We start from the raw sequence: 12,596 nt of genomic DNA, 5'->3' as shown, positions 1-12,596 counted from the left end.
TAGAGGAAAGTTGTATTTCTCATCGTTGTTACATCGCATCCTGACTGGCTCATCTCCTCCCCGGGTTTTACTTCTATTAAGTTTAGTCTACATTTAAGTATTCACACCAATGTCTGACTTTTTTTTGAGAAATAAGCATTTATCCACCTGTGAAAACTGGGCATCAGTGAGTTTTTAAATTAAAATATTTATGGAGGGTGGTCATAAGAGGTATGAAGACGAGTGAAGGCCTGACATACCAGGGCTTAATATGTCAATTTCCAGATGGTATACACTTGTAATTGATATAATCAGAAAGAATGTATTATGATCGCTATCTCACACAGTGTTAAAAGACTTTGAGAAAATAATGAAATGATACAGAGAAAGAAAATGAAATATAAAGTCAAATACTATTCAGATTCGAGATGAAAGCACTCTACAAAAATAGAACCAGATCGGCTTCCAGATTTGGGGTCTGCGTACATAACAGGCAGAAAACTGGCCATTGCCACTCCTCTCAAAATGAATTTTCATTAGATACAATCTCTTTTGAATGATTCCTGATTTCAAAGCCACTCTTTCTCCTATACGCAATGCTTATCAATTACATTAAAAATCAACCTAGAAACAAGAGTATCCTTCTAATGACATCTTAGTATTCAGACCTCTTTGGATTTACAGAATAGAATATATCTCAAGTATGTAACCTAAAACCTTGCACTAAGACATATTCTAAGCAGCTGCCACAAATACTGACCAGGTGCTTGACACATTTTGGGCCAGTACTACTGTCACATTAACCAAGGGAAAGTGTCAATGTTAGGCATGCTCAGGCCACAGAATCCTTGTCACTTAACCGGTCTATAACCAAATGAACTATGCAACTTTATCTTCAAAGATTTTAAAAACAGTATTTGTCTCTAAAAATGTACAGACACAGAAGCCAGGTCAGATAAACCCCTTAGGGATAAAAATGGGAGTAGCAATAGCAGGAGGGTAGGGGAAAGGTGGGCAGAGGAGGGGAGGAAGGGGGAACCACAATAATCATCACTTAACTACACACACATACACACAACCCAGGACGAGCAACAGAAACTGTGGGGGAAAAGAAACAGCAGTTGGTGTAAGATATGAAAATAAAAATAATTTATAATTTATCGAGGGGCCACCAGGGGGGAGGAGAGAAGGAAAAAGGAGGAGCTTATACCAAGGACTCAAATAGAAAGTAAATGTTTAGAAAATGATGGCAACATATGTACAAATTTGCTAAACACAACTGATTTATGGGTTGTTATAAGAGTTGTAAGAACTCCCAAAATGATCTTTAAAAAATTAATTACTTTAATTTTTTTAAATGTACTGAAATCACCTGGAATTTGATCATTCAATAATAATCACTAGCTATTTGTTTTTTTTCGATTTCACCTTTTTAGTATGCTTGCAAATAAATATATAAGAATCACAATAAGTATACTTATTTAGTATTTGAGATAGTTTTTGTTTTTGTGCCAGCATGGCAACCTTAGGAATATGGGTGGAATCTAGCCTGTCAATCAGGTCACAGTCTGATGATGCCTCCTTGTGGGTGTGACCTCCTCATAAGAAGGGTACTGGGAACCTCCCCTTCTCTGCTTTCACCTGTATGCTGGTGAGCCACACTGACACACTGAGACCTGCGCCAGAGCCCAGGAAATGCTTCCACTGTCATTTGATCTATAAGACTTTTCACCCACCCCTACGATCTTCCTGCATCATTACATGTAGTTTCATGAGTCTGAAGAGGGATTTGTGGACTAATATCGGACTTAGGACGTGAGTTGGACTAGGCTGGGATGTTTTCCTTATATACAATTACTTCTTGATATAAAGCTCTTTCATATTTTTTCTAGTCAACCGGCCTAACACAGTATTCTTGCTCTTTTTTTATTTTTTAAAGAAATACTTGTTAATTCATGCACTGTTTACTGGGTTCTTAAAGATTTCTTATATTATTTTTTAAGTGAATCATGTGGTACTATAATGCACAGAATAATTTCCTCTTTATTAACTTTGCCTGCAAGTTTAGATGAAACTTAAATCCCTGTATATTATCTCTAAAACCTCCTCACAGTTTAAACTTACTTCTTCCGAGTGCTCCAGAGTCAGCACGAATTTCACTCACCCTTCTGGGAGTCAAAGGGGAGCCAGCAATAAAAATCTCATCTGTTCTTTCCAGGTTCTGAGGTGGCATAACCTATACAGAAGGTTTACAAAGAATGCTAATATTCAAAAACACATTTAAGTAGAAATACACTAAAAATCTAAAGCACAAGAAAAGAAATAGACGCTTCATTTATTTAACCTAAGTAAAATCAACTGACTTTTTACTGACAAGTTAAAGTTAAAACATTTCTGAATGGCTCAAAATAATTCAAAGCCTGATCACTGGATAATAAATGAATTAACCTTCCTTATTGATTTGGAGAATCAGAATATCAAATACTTTTAAGATATAGAAATTTGGTTGGGAAATCAAGGCAGGGCACTGGACTTTTAATGTAACTGGATGCTTGGGGCATGTACAAATTATTTTTATGGCTCTTGCTTTCTCTAGGATACAGGGTGACTATTCCTTAGTAACCCCCCTTCAATGTTAAAAAAATACATGAAGTTTGTTGCTCTCTGTGAAAGTTGGTTATGAGAAGAATAAATATAGTTGTAACCTTACGGAAAGATAGGAAGATACTGTCACAAACCTCTTCACATGTAGGGACTCTGTTTTCATTATCTCTAATTTTGTCCCACAGCGGGGACTCTGTTTTCCACGCCAAATGATCTAATATCTGTTCTTCAATTTGATTAAGGTGTTTTACTACCTCTCTACAAAGGCCACTTTCTGCTCTAATGAAAACTTCTATCACCTAAAATAAATAAAAATAAGCAGGTTAGTTTAATACTTATTTAAATTGTACATATAAATTATATATGAATTCTCATTTAGTAATACACTAATATTTCAAAAAGTTTAATTAAAAACCATGTCTTTAATAGTCAGGCTGAAAAATATAACTAAAAACCAAACAATCAAATCTATACTAATGATATATAGTCAATTAATATGACCCCTTCTAGCCATAATCTCTTATGTAATAGGTTCTAATTCGGGATTCTATGCCTGTGGCTATGATCCCATTTTGGAGAGAGTTCCCTCTTACAGGATTAAGGTGGGTTAAATTCTGACTTTAATAGATGGTGTGCGCCAAGTCACGCCTTTATTTCCTTAGGGGCAATACAATCTTCATTTTCCTTGGAGTATGGTTGGCTAAAAGACAAACAACATCCCCATCAAAGCCATCTTATATACTGAGGTATATAAGAGCCATCTAAGAAACAGAAAAATTGCAGGACAGGTTGGAAGAGAATGCCCAAGATCTCTGACTTTAGTAGTAGAGGCCATCAAGACCAAATGCACCAGAGACTCAAGAGACTACGACGTACCTTCTCCTTATCTGGCCTGAGACTATGGAACTGTGGGGCAGATAGACAGGCAGGCTGGCTTCCTGGCACATTGTGGTAAAGGCCAAGGGATCTCGTGGTTGAGAGACTGAGAACCAGAGAAAGACTTCTTTGTCTGCTGGCTAGGAAAAGGTGTTGCTGTGGACCAATGACTATATCCTTACTGTTTGCTGATTATGACTTGTGGTAACCTATTAGATTCCCTAATAAACCCCCTTAATCAAGAATATTATCTGTCAGTTCTGTGTGGCCACCGCAATGAACTACCAAATCCAGCATAGAAGTACAATGCTATGGGAAGAATGCTTGGTATCAAAAGGATGTGTAAAGAAGTGTAAAGAAGGATGGAGCGTAGAGGTATGTCTGACTCCTGCCTTGCAGCAATAAGGAAATCAGAGGAGGTCTGATAGGTCCACCTCCAATGTGGTTTGCTGCAACCACGATGAAAACCAGTTTTGCCTTTTATATAAAATGTTAAAACATGCTCATATACTAAGATAATATCAAGAATCAAACAACTTCCAAATCAACATTGTAATTCTGTGCCTCGTGAAAAAAGAACTCTTTTTTTTTAGCACTTTTAAAACTCACAGTATTTTAAAAGCTTTTATTAGACAAAGGGAAGAATCAAATGACATTGCAAACCGGAAAAGGTCTTTCATACTACAGAAGAATTTATATAGGGCTTAAGACTGTCCTATTTCTTTTATGCTCCCTAAATAGATCATTAAAAAACAAAACAGAAAACTTGCTGTCAAGTTGCTTCCAACTCACAGTGACCCTGTGAGACTCAGCAGAAGTACCGGCTGGGGAGGGTTTTCAGGGCTGCAGTCTGCACGGAGGCAGGCTATCGTATCTTGCTTCCATGGAGTAGTGAGTCTGAACTGCTGACCTTTTGGTTGGCAGGCAAACCCTTAACCACCACACCACCAGGGGCCCTTCCACATAAGATTACCCATTGCCATCTAGTCGATTCTAATTTATAGCAGCTATTTCTTTATGAGAGCAGACAGCCTGTTTTCCTGTGGAGGACTGCTGGATTTAAACTACCAACCTGGCAGTGACTGCTCAAAGCTTATAGCGCCACTAAAGACTAATACACACATAATTAATTACAGAAGGAATGTACTAAGATTTGTAACATGAGTTAGATGAATAACAACAGGAAGTTTGTCTCAGCTACAATTTCCTTACCAGTCTCACATTAAAAAAAATACCTTATAAAAATGATAAAGTGGCACATCAAATATTTCAGTAATATGTGGAAAATTCCCTGGAGGTTTGTAAGAAAAAGTGACGACCTCAAGGCAGCAGGCCAAAAGCGATTTATGGAATGCATCCTGTTCCAGAATGCCCTATAAAACAAAGTTATTAAGCACTTAGAAAAATTTGCTCATTCTACAAAGACATTTCATACAGTCAAGTTAAATAAAAATGCCACAAGAATTCATATTTTCTGAGTTAGTGAAAAGTATGTGCTCATTTTCTTACAAAATGCTTCCTAAGTTTAAAAATAAGCATATCCCTCCCACCAAATATATATTAAAGAAATGTATAAGAATCTTTAAAACTCCTAATATTGGGAAATAGAGATAATAAAACTGATGAAATCTCCAATCAAAATAAGCAACAAAATTGATGCTTAGAAGAATAACATGGAGTGGTGTTACAAAACAGTATTTATATTAAAAAGTCACTGTTATAAAAAGATATCAGAAAGGCAGACAAGGAGGCAGGTTAACAGTTAGATCAATGTTTCCCAAAGTGAGTGGTACTGGCCCCTGGGAGGCACTCTAATAATCCATGGAGGCTAGCTGCAAAAGACGATACCTATATTGTACTATGGGAAACAATACAAAAGTTTTTAATTGCCAAGGGAGTGCCAAGTTCTTGTTTTTGTTTTTCTGAAAGGAGGTGGTAAGTCTCCTATGAACTAAGTCAACCAAAAGTAAATATGCTTTTCCCAAAATAATTTTTGTTTTGGCTTATTAACTTTCCAAAATTTTACATAAAGATGCTTGGTTTTTAACTTAAAAGTTACTTACAATAGTATGCAGGCATTTACTTATTGTTAGCCCAAAGAGTGTAAGTATTTTATATACCATTTTGTACGTATGCTTTATATTAAAAAAAAACTTAAGTCATTTAAATTCATATAGTCAATCTTTCCATTTATATGCAAAAACATAAAAAGTTATGAGACTGAAACATTTACTGGTTCATTTTATAATTTGACAAACTGTTATTGAAAATTTATTTATACTTATGTCATTAAAAGTAAACAGCATGTTTAATAATCAATTTGTATTTCTTAATTAGTGAAAATGAAGTACGGTCTAAATAAAGAATTATCATTGACAAAGAGGAATGGTTGAATATTTACATTAAATGCTGTGTAATTTATTCTTCCTCTATCAGGTCATACACTCTCTTCATTATTTAAAACTGCAATTAAATATGAGCTTGAGTGTCTTAATCCTTGACTACAGTCTGCCTACCCACAGAAGATTTCAGCAATAATACATGGCAAGCTTTATTGAAAAACACTAACTGGGGGATAAAAGGTAAAAGTCTTGGAAGTCACTTCCGTAGATGCTAACCTTATTCCTTCAAAGCTACACATTATTTTAGTAATAGCTTTTCTGTGGCAAAGTAAGATAGGAAACAAACTACTGGTCTACTGTGTTGACCAATACATAGGCTGTTTTACTCACAGATAAATCCCTGTCTCCCAGTCTTTTCTGTTCCTGCTCGATAACAGATTCCAATACTTTATAGTAAAGCACCTCGGCAAAACGAAAGTGTTTGCTGTCAATTTCTGCAGAAACAATAAAAACACAAAAATCGTAAGCAGAGAAAGTAAATATTTTGGGAAATGAGGGCTTACCTCAAACATATTTCGCATATATGTATGCATGCATCCAATTACTGTTTCAAATACTCTTATTGTTTTTACTCATCTTTAAGGAGTACTTCATTTTCCATAGTAACATTCACATTTTTAAAATGTAAATCTGCTAATGATATTACAGTTCTTCCCATCCAAATTTAAATTGCAAAATGAAATTTGAATAGGAAGAACTATAATATCAATCCATTAAGAGTCATACTATTTTTTCCCTTTATGTTTGAGTAAAGCAGCTTTATGGAATTGGTCTGCTATTCCACATACTTGGTGTCAATTCATGATATCCAACAAACTGTAGGCCAAGTTTGAACATGTAAGAGCTATTAGGTATTAAATTTCACATTTACAAATGAAAACCAAAGAATTTGCTAAATGAAAGAGTATCAGAGGTCCGATAGACAGAGGGTGTTGTTAGGTGCTGTCCGGTCGGTTCAGACTTGCAGCAACCAGGACAAACTACTGCAGCTTTGTGCCACTCTCACAGTTATGTCGGAGCCAAGGGATGCAGCCACTATGTCAATCCCTCTCTTTTCCATCGTCACTCCACTTTGCCAAATGTGATGTCCTGCTTCAGGGACTGGTCTCTCTTGACAGCATGTCAAACGTATATAAGACAAAATCTTGCCACCCTTGCCTCTAAGGAGCATTCTGGCCTTACCATATATACTTGAGTATAAGCCAACCCAAATATCAGCCGAGGCACCTAATTTTACCACAAAAACTGCATAAAAATGTGCTGAAAAACTCGGTTTATACACGAGTATATACGCCGACTTCTTGAAAAATATATTAGTTTGTCCTTTTGGCAGTCCAATGTACTTACAATATCCTTTTCTACCTCCACAATTCAAATGCATTGATAATTTTACAGTTTTCCTTATTCAATGTCCAACTTTCATGAGCTTATGATGCAATGAAGAATAAATAACACACACACACATACACACACACACACACACACACACAATCAGTGTCCTGGTTTTGTTTCGCTAGAGAGCCCTGTCTAACATAATGTTACCAGTCCAGTTGTGAGAATTTTGGTCTTCGTTACATTAAGTTGTAATCCAAACTGAAAGGCACAATCCTTGATCCTCATCAGCAAGTGCTTAATTTCCTCCTCATTTTCAGCAAGCAAGGCTGTGTTATCTGCAAATCATAGGTTGTTAACAAGCCTTCCTCCAATCCTGATGTCACATTCTTCTTCGTATAATCAGCTTCTCTAATGATTTCCTCAGCACACAGATTGAGTAAGTGAAACAACCCTGATGCTCACCTTTCCTGATTTTAATCCACGAAGTATCCACTTCTTCTCTTTGTACAAGTGCCTCTTAATCCATGTACAAGTTCCAAATGAACACAATTAAGTGCTGCAGAATTCCCATTATTCTCGGGGTTATCCACAGTTTATTTTAGTCCACAAAGTCAAATGCCTTAGCATGGTCAATGAAACGCACATAAACATCTTCTTGGTGTTCTCTACTTTTCAGCCAAGATCCACGTGATAGCAATGATATCTCGTGTCACATCTTCTTCTGAATCTAACCTGATCTTCTTGCAGTTCACTGTCAATGTGCTGCTGAAACTGTGGTTGGATGATCTTAAATAAAATTTTATTTATGCATGATCTAAATGATATTCTATAGTTTGAGCCTCCTGTTGGGTCACCTTTCTTTGGAATGGCACAAATATGGATCTCTTCCAGTCAGTTGGCCACATTGCTGTCTTCCAAATTTCCTGGCACAGACCAGTTTGGGTTCCTGTATTTCTTCAGCTTTCTGACATATTTCAATGGGTATTCTTGAAGCCTTGTTTTTCATATATGCATTCAATACAGCTTGAACTTCTTTCTTCAGCATACACACCTCCTGAAATGGTGGTCTGTTGATTAGTCCTCTCTGGTACAGTGACTCTGTCTTCTTTCCATCTTCCCGTGATGCTTTCTTCATCACTCAATATTTTGCCTACAGAACTGTTCACAATTGCAATTCTAGGTTCAAATTTTTTTAGTTCTTTCAGTTTCAGATATGCTGAGTGTATTCTTCCCTACTGGTTTTCTAATTCTAAGGCATTGCACATTTCATTATAATATTTGGCTTTGTCTTCTCGAGCGGCCCTTTGAAATTTTCTATTCAGCATATTTAGTACAACTTTTATTTGCTTTAGCTACTCTATGATTAAGAGTAAGTTTGAGTCTGTTCTGACATCCACTTTGATCTTTTCTTTCTTTCCTGTCTTTTAAAAAAATTATTATTAATTGGGAGCTAATACATATCATAAGATTCCACAGTTCAATCGCACCAAGTAAAATTGTACAAAATTGCTACCACAGGTTCCAACCATTCTTTTTCTTCCTGAACTCCTTTTATTTCTACACCACCACTGTACCTCCCCCGCCCCCCAAAACCCAACCAAACAGCCCTTCTACTTGCTGTTCCTATAGGTTCATCAATTCTGGGTTCCAAATACCGAAACACAGAAAGACATATAATACAACTTTATGAGGGTGACCTCCAAGGATAACACCTTTGAAATACACCCTAATATGAACAAACAAAAGTACATAAAATGCTGAAAACCAGATGAGGTCCAGCATGCATCACAGTGGGGGATCAACTGGCAAAATTTTAACTGCTCGTCAGATTTATGCCTTCGATCTTCTGTACTCATTTCTCCAATGCACTCTGTTTAGTGACCACTTTCCTCCATCCCTCAGTTGTGGAGAGAGGGGGTTGACCAGAGGCTTGTTTCCTATGTAGTTCCCCCAAATGAATCTTGGCTCTTACTGTCATGTCATCCACAGCCTTCTGCAAACCAGATTCTCACACTTTAGGCTATGATACTCACCCCTCCTTCGACTTTGGATTATGATTATGATGGTGTGTTTCTTCCATGTGGACTTAGTTGACATCTCACTTACATGGCTGCTTGTTTAGAGCTTATCCATTAAGACCCCATCTATGCTCTTTTATCTGCTAGACTGGCACCATCTAATTCTTTCACCACATTATGCTATAGCACCCATATCTTCTGTGTTCCCTTCCTGAATAACTTAAAAAAAAATTTTCTGAATGATCCTTTGCTTTCTTCATGAATGAAGGTCCCAATGTCCTCTACAGCTCCAGGTGTTCTGTCATTAATGTTCATATGTTAAATCTTAAGATATGGGATACAGAAAGGTTTTCCCCAGGTTGTCACCTGCTTGCTAGTGGTTGGTGGGAGTTAGAAGTTTTCTCCCTGAGGCAGGATTTCTTTCCTGAAGGAGAGCCAGAGTAAGTCAAGCCAGCTCAAGGACGGCCAAGGTTAGGCTGCCATATTGAATCTAGGTTCTGCCCATCTTGTCACATGTGTACCCCTAGTCCCTCCCTTTCCTATTGCATGTATACCGCATGATCGTCCCCTTCCCATTGCTTGTACTGCCTATGGCAAACCCCTTTCTGTTAGGTATGTGGTTACCTACAATCAGCGGGGCTTGCACATCCCTAAGGATATATAAGCCTTGGTTAGATATAAATGAGCCCTGCCTCCTCTCTTCTCCCACCTGCACATGGACAAGGTGTCTGGGTGGGAACGGAAGGCAAGGGCTGACCGAAGCACAAGGTCCAAAGCCAGACCAGCCTGTACCAGATAAGATAACCGATATCTCCCCCCAACTACCAGGACCCCAATATTGCCTTGCAGACCTGGTTAGACCAGATGATGCACAGCGGGACAGATGGGAATCAGAAACGCAGGGAATCTAGGACAGATGAACCTCTCAGGACCAGGGGCGACAGTGGCGATACCAGGAGGGAAAGTGGGTGAAGAAAGCTGCAAGGAATCAACAATCAATCCTCAGAGCAGTCAAACCCTATCCATAAATGCCGGACACTCCTTACCATCCCTTTAAAAACTCGCAACCACGAATGCTGGGCGCGACTTCCCGGACCTGTTGGCCTAAGTCACGGAACCTCGTCTGGGAGCTTCCCCCAATAAAGCTGTTTCTGTTTCTGCTCTCCTTTGTCCTATACTTTGTCTCCCTGTGCCTCAGCTTCGCCTTTACGCAAGGAAGAGGGGATGAGGTGAGCATGCTACCATAAAATGTGTCAGACTCCTTTATTTTATCTTCTCTTCTACCTTTCCTGTTCTCTATGACTTTACTATAATCTTTATATATCATAGTTGTACAATTGCTCCTATGGACCCCTGTGAAATTGTTAGAGGCTGGTTTCTCTAACATGAAGATAACCTCAAATTTCAGGTAGAAAAAACTCAAGGTCACGTTTTGATTCCTGTGGACTTATTTTCATTTTCTCCAGCTTCATCCCAAACTTACATATGAGCAATTGATGGTTTGTTCCACAGCCAGTCCCTGGCCTGGTTTTAGCTGCCGATGTTGAGCATCTCCATCGTGTCTTCCCAGAGATATTGTCCATTTGATTTTTTCTCCATTTGGAGAAGTCCATGTGTATTGTCACCTTTTGTGTTATTGAAAAAAGCATTTGCTATAAACAAGTCATTGGTTTAGCAAAATTCTTTCATACAATCTCCAGCTTCATTTCTATCACCAAATCCATATTTTCAAATTACCATTCCTTCTTGTTTCCATCTTTTCGCATTCCGATAATTTCATTTGTAAAAATTAACACCGTATTAGTACCAAATAGTTGGAGATGGAAAAGTTGCAAAAAACAACTCTTATAAGATGATAGTTTGCTCCATTTCCTCCCCACTCCACCCTTGAGTATATTCTCTGCAAATCCCTCAGGCTCTATGAACCACTGCAATGTCCCACAGAACTCATAAAACTTCAAGGAAATGTTTTACATGGTGGTGGGTACAGTTCAGTTCAAAGTCTGAAGGTCAAGTAGGGGTAAGCCAGATGCTGGGGCTAGAGGACACACCACTCCTGGCTCTTTCCACTGATGAGATCACACACCTGCTTTTCAGTGGATTCATTTAATAAGCAGCAAAATGGCATTGCAGGGAATCCTGTTCTAAATTACTCATAGGTGAATCCTATCAGTATCTTCCACATCTTCTTACCAGACCCATGCAGGAAGAGGTTATTTGGTTGGAGTTACGTGATGCAATCAAATTTTACCCACATGTAATAATCTATTATCTATCAATAATCTAATAATCTATTCTCTACCCCTGGACTGTGTCTTATTTATGTACACATGACCTGGGGTCTCTGGAATTATTTTCACAGTAGGCATTGGCCTCCAACTAATCTTAACCAACCAGACTTTTCCCCAGGCCACTCCAAAAACAGCTATCTTTCTCCTCTTAGCAGTAACATGTAATTCCCTATGTCCATTGTAAGTATAGTAACTAAGATAACCATTAACACAGAGTGTGGTCTGATTTACTCCCGCTACTAAAACCAGAAGTCAATCTCATCCCATTCCTGTTTGCTGGCAGTTAATGTCCTCTGAATGGGACATTATGAAACCCAATTATTATATAACATGTAAAGGATTGTGACCAAAGGGCCATATTAATTAAGCATAATTAAAATGGTCTTGAAAAATTCATGTGAAAAAACTCATGTGATCACTAGCTTTGTTTCTATCACCAAAGCCATATTTTCCAACTACTGTTGCTTCTTCTTAGTTTACAACTTTTGCTTCCTAGTTGCAAAAAATTGACAATGCATCTCAATTACATCATTGATCAATTTCAGGCTGAAGAAGTTGGTAGAAGAAGTTTTCAATTTCTTCATCACTAGCTTAAGTGGAATTTGAATAATAGTTGTCTTAACTGGATTTCCTTGTAAGAGTATGAGTATTATCCTAACTCATGGACTTTGGTCATTTTGTCAGGAGAGTCCAATACCTGGGAAAGGACTTCAAGCTTAGTAAAGTATAGGGCCAGTAAAGAGGAGGAAGGCCCTCAAGGAGATGGATTGACGCAGTACCTGGAACCATGGGCTCTACCAAGAAAGAAATTTGTGAATGTCTACAGGACCAAGCAGTGTTTTGTTCTGTTATACACAGGGTTTCTGAGTCCATGGCCCCTAACAACATCATCATAAGAAAACACTGTATTTAAAGGCAGATCTTGTAATGTTCTCTTTGACAATGAATGGGATGCCATTCCTCTTGAACTTGTCATCCCTGGCATAGTAAACCATGATTGTCTCATTCAAAATGCCCAATACAAGTCCACTTCAGCTCATTAATGCCTCTTTGAGCTCCATTTCATTTCTAACAATTTCCAATTTTCCTAT

General features: G+C 37.9%; 1 protein-coding gene across 1 annotated transcript in view; it reads right to left on the bottom strand.

Moving 5' to 3' along the window:
• The window catches only part of RBL2 (RB transcriptional corepressor like 2), a 75,216-nt gene that overhangs the window by 31,194 nt on the left and 31,426 nt on the right, over nt 1-12,596 (bottom strand). The window contains exons 11-14 of the mRNA XM_004704670.2: nt 6,192-6,295; nt 4,695-4,832; nt 2,718-2,882; nt 2,104-2,215 (exon numbers count right to left, since the gene is read on the bottom strand). Of these exons, the coding sequence (XP_004704727.1) occupies nt 2,104-2,215; nt 2,718-2,882; nt 4,695-4,832; nt 6,192-6,295 (519 nt within the window). The remainder of the gene's footprint in view (nt 1-2,103; nt 2,216-2,717; nt 2,883-4,694; nt 4,833-6,191; nt 6,296-12,596) is intronic.

The sequence above is a fragment of the Echinops telfairi genome, unplaced genomic scaffold (assembly GCF_000313985.2).
Source record: "Echinops telfairi isolate 266 unplaced genomic scaffold, ASM31398v2 ScPeMD7_2291;HRSCAF=2852, whole genome shotgun sequence".
NCBI lineage: Eukaryota > Metazoa > Chordata > Mammalia > Afrosoricida > Tenrecidae > Echinops > Echinops telfairi.
Note: the sequence above shows the minus strand (reverse complement) of the source record. Positions and strands in the feature narration are given on the sequence as shown.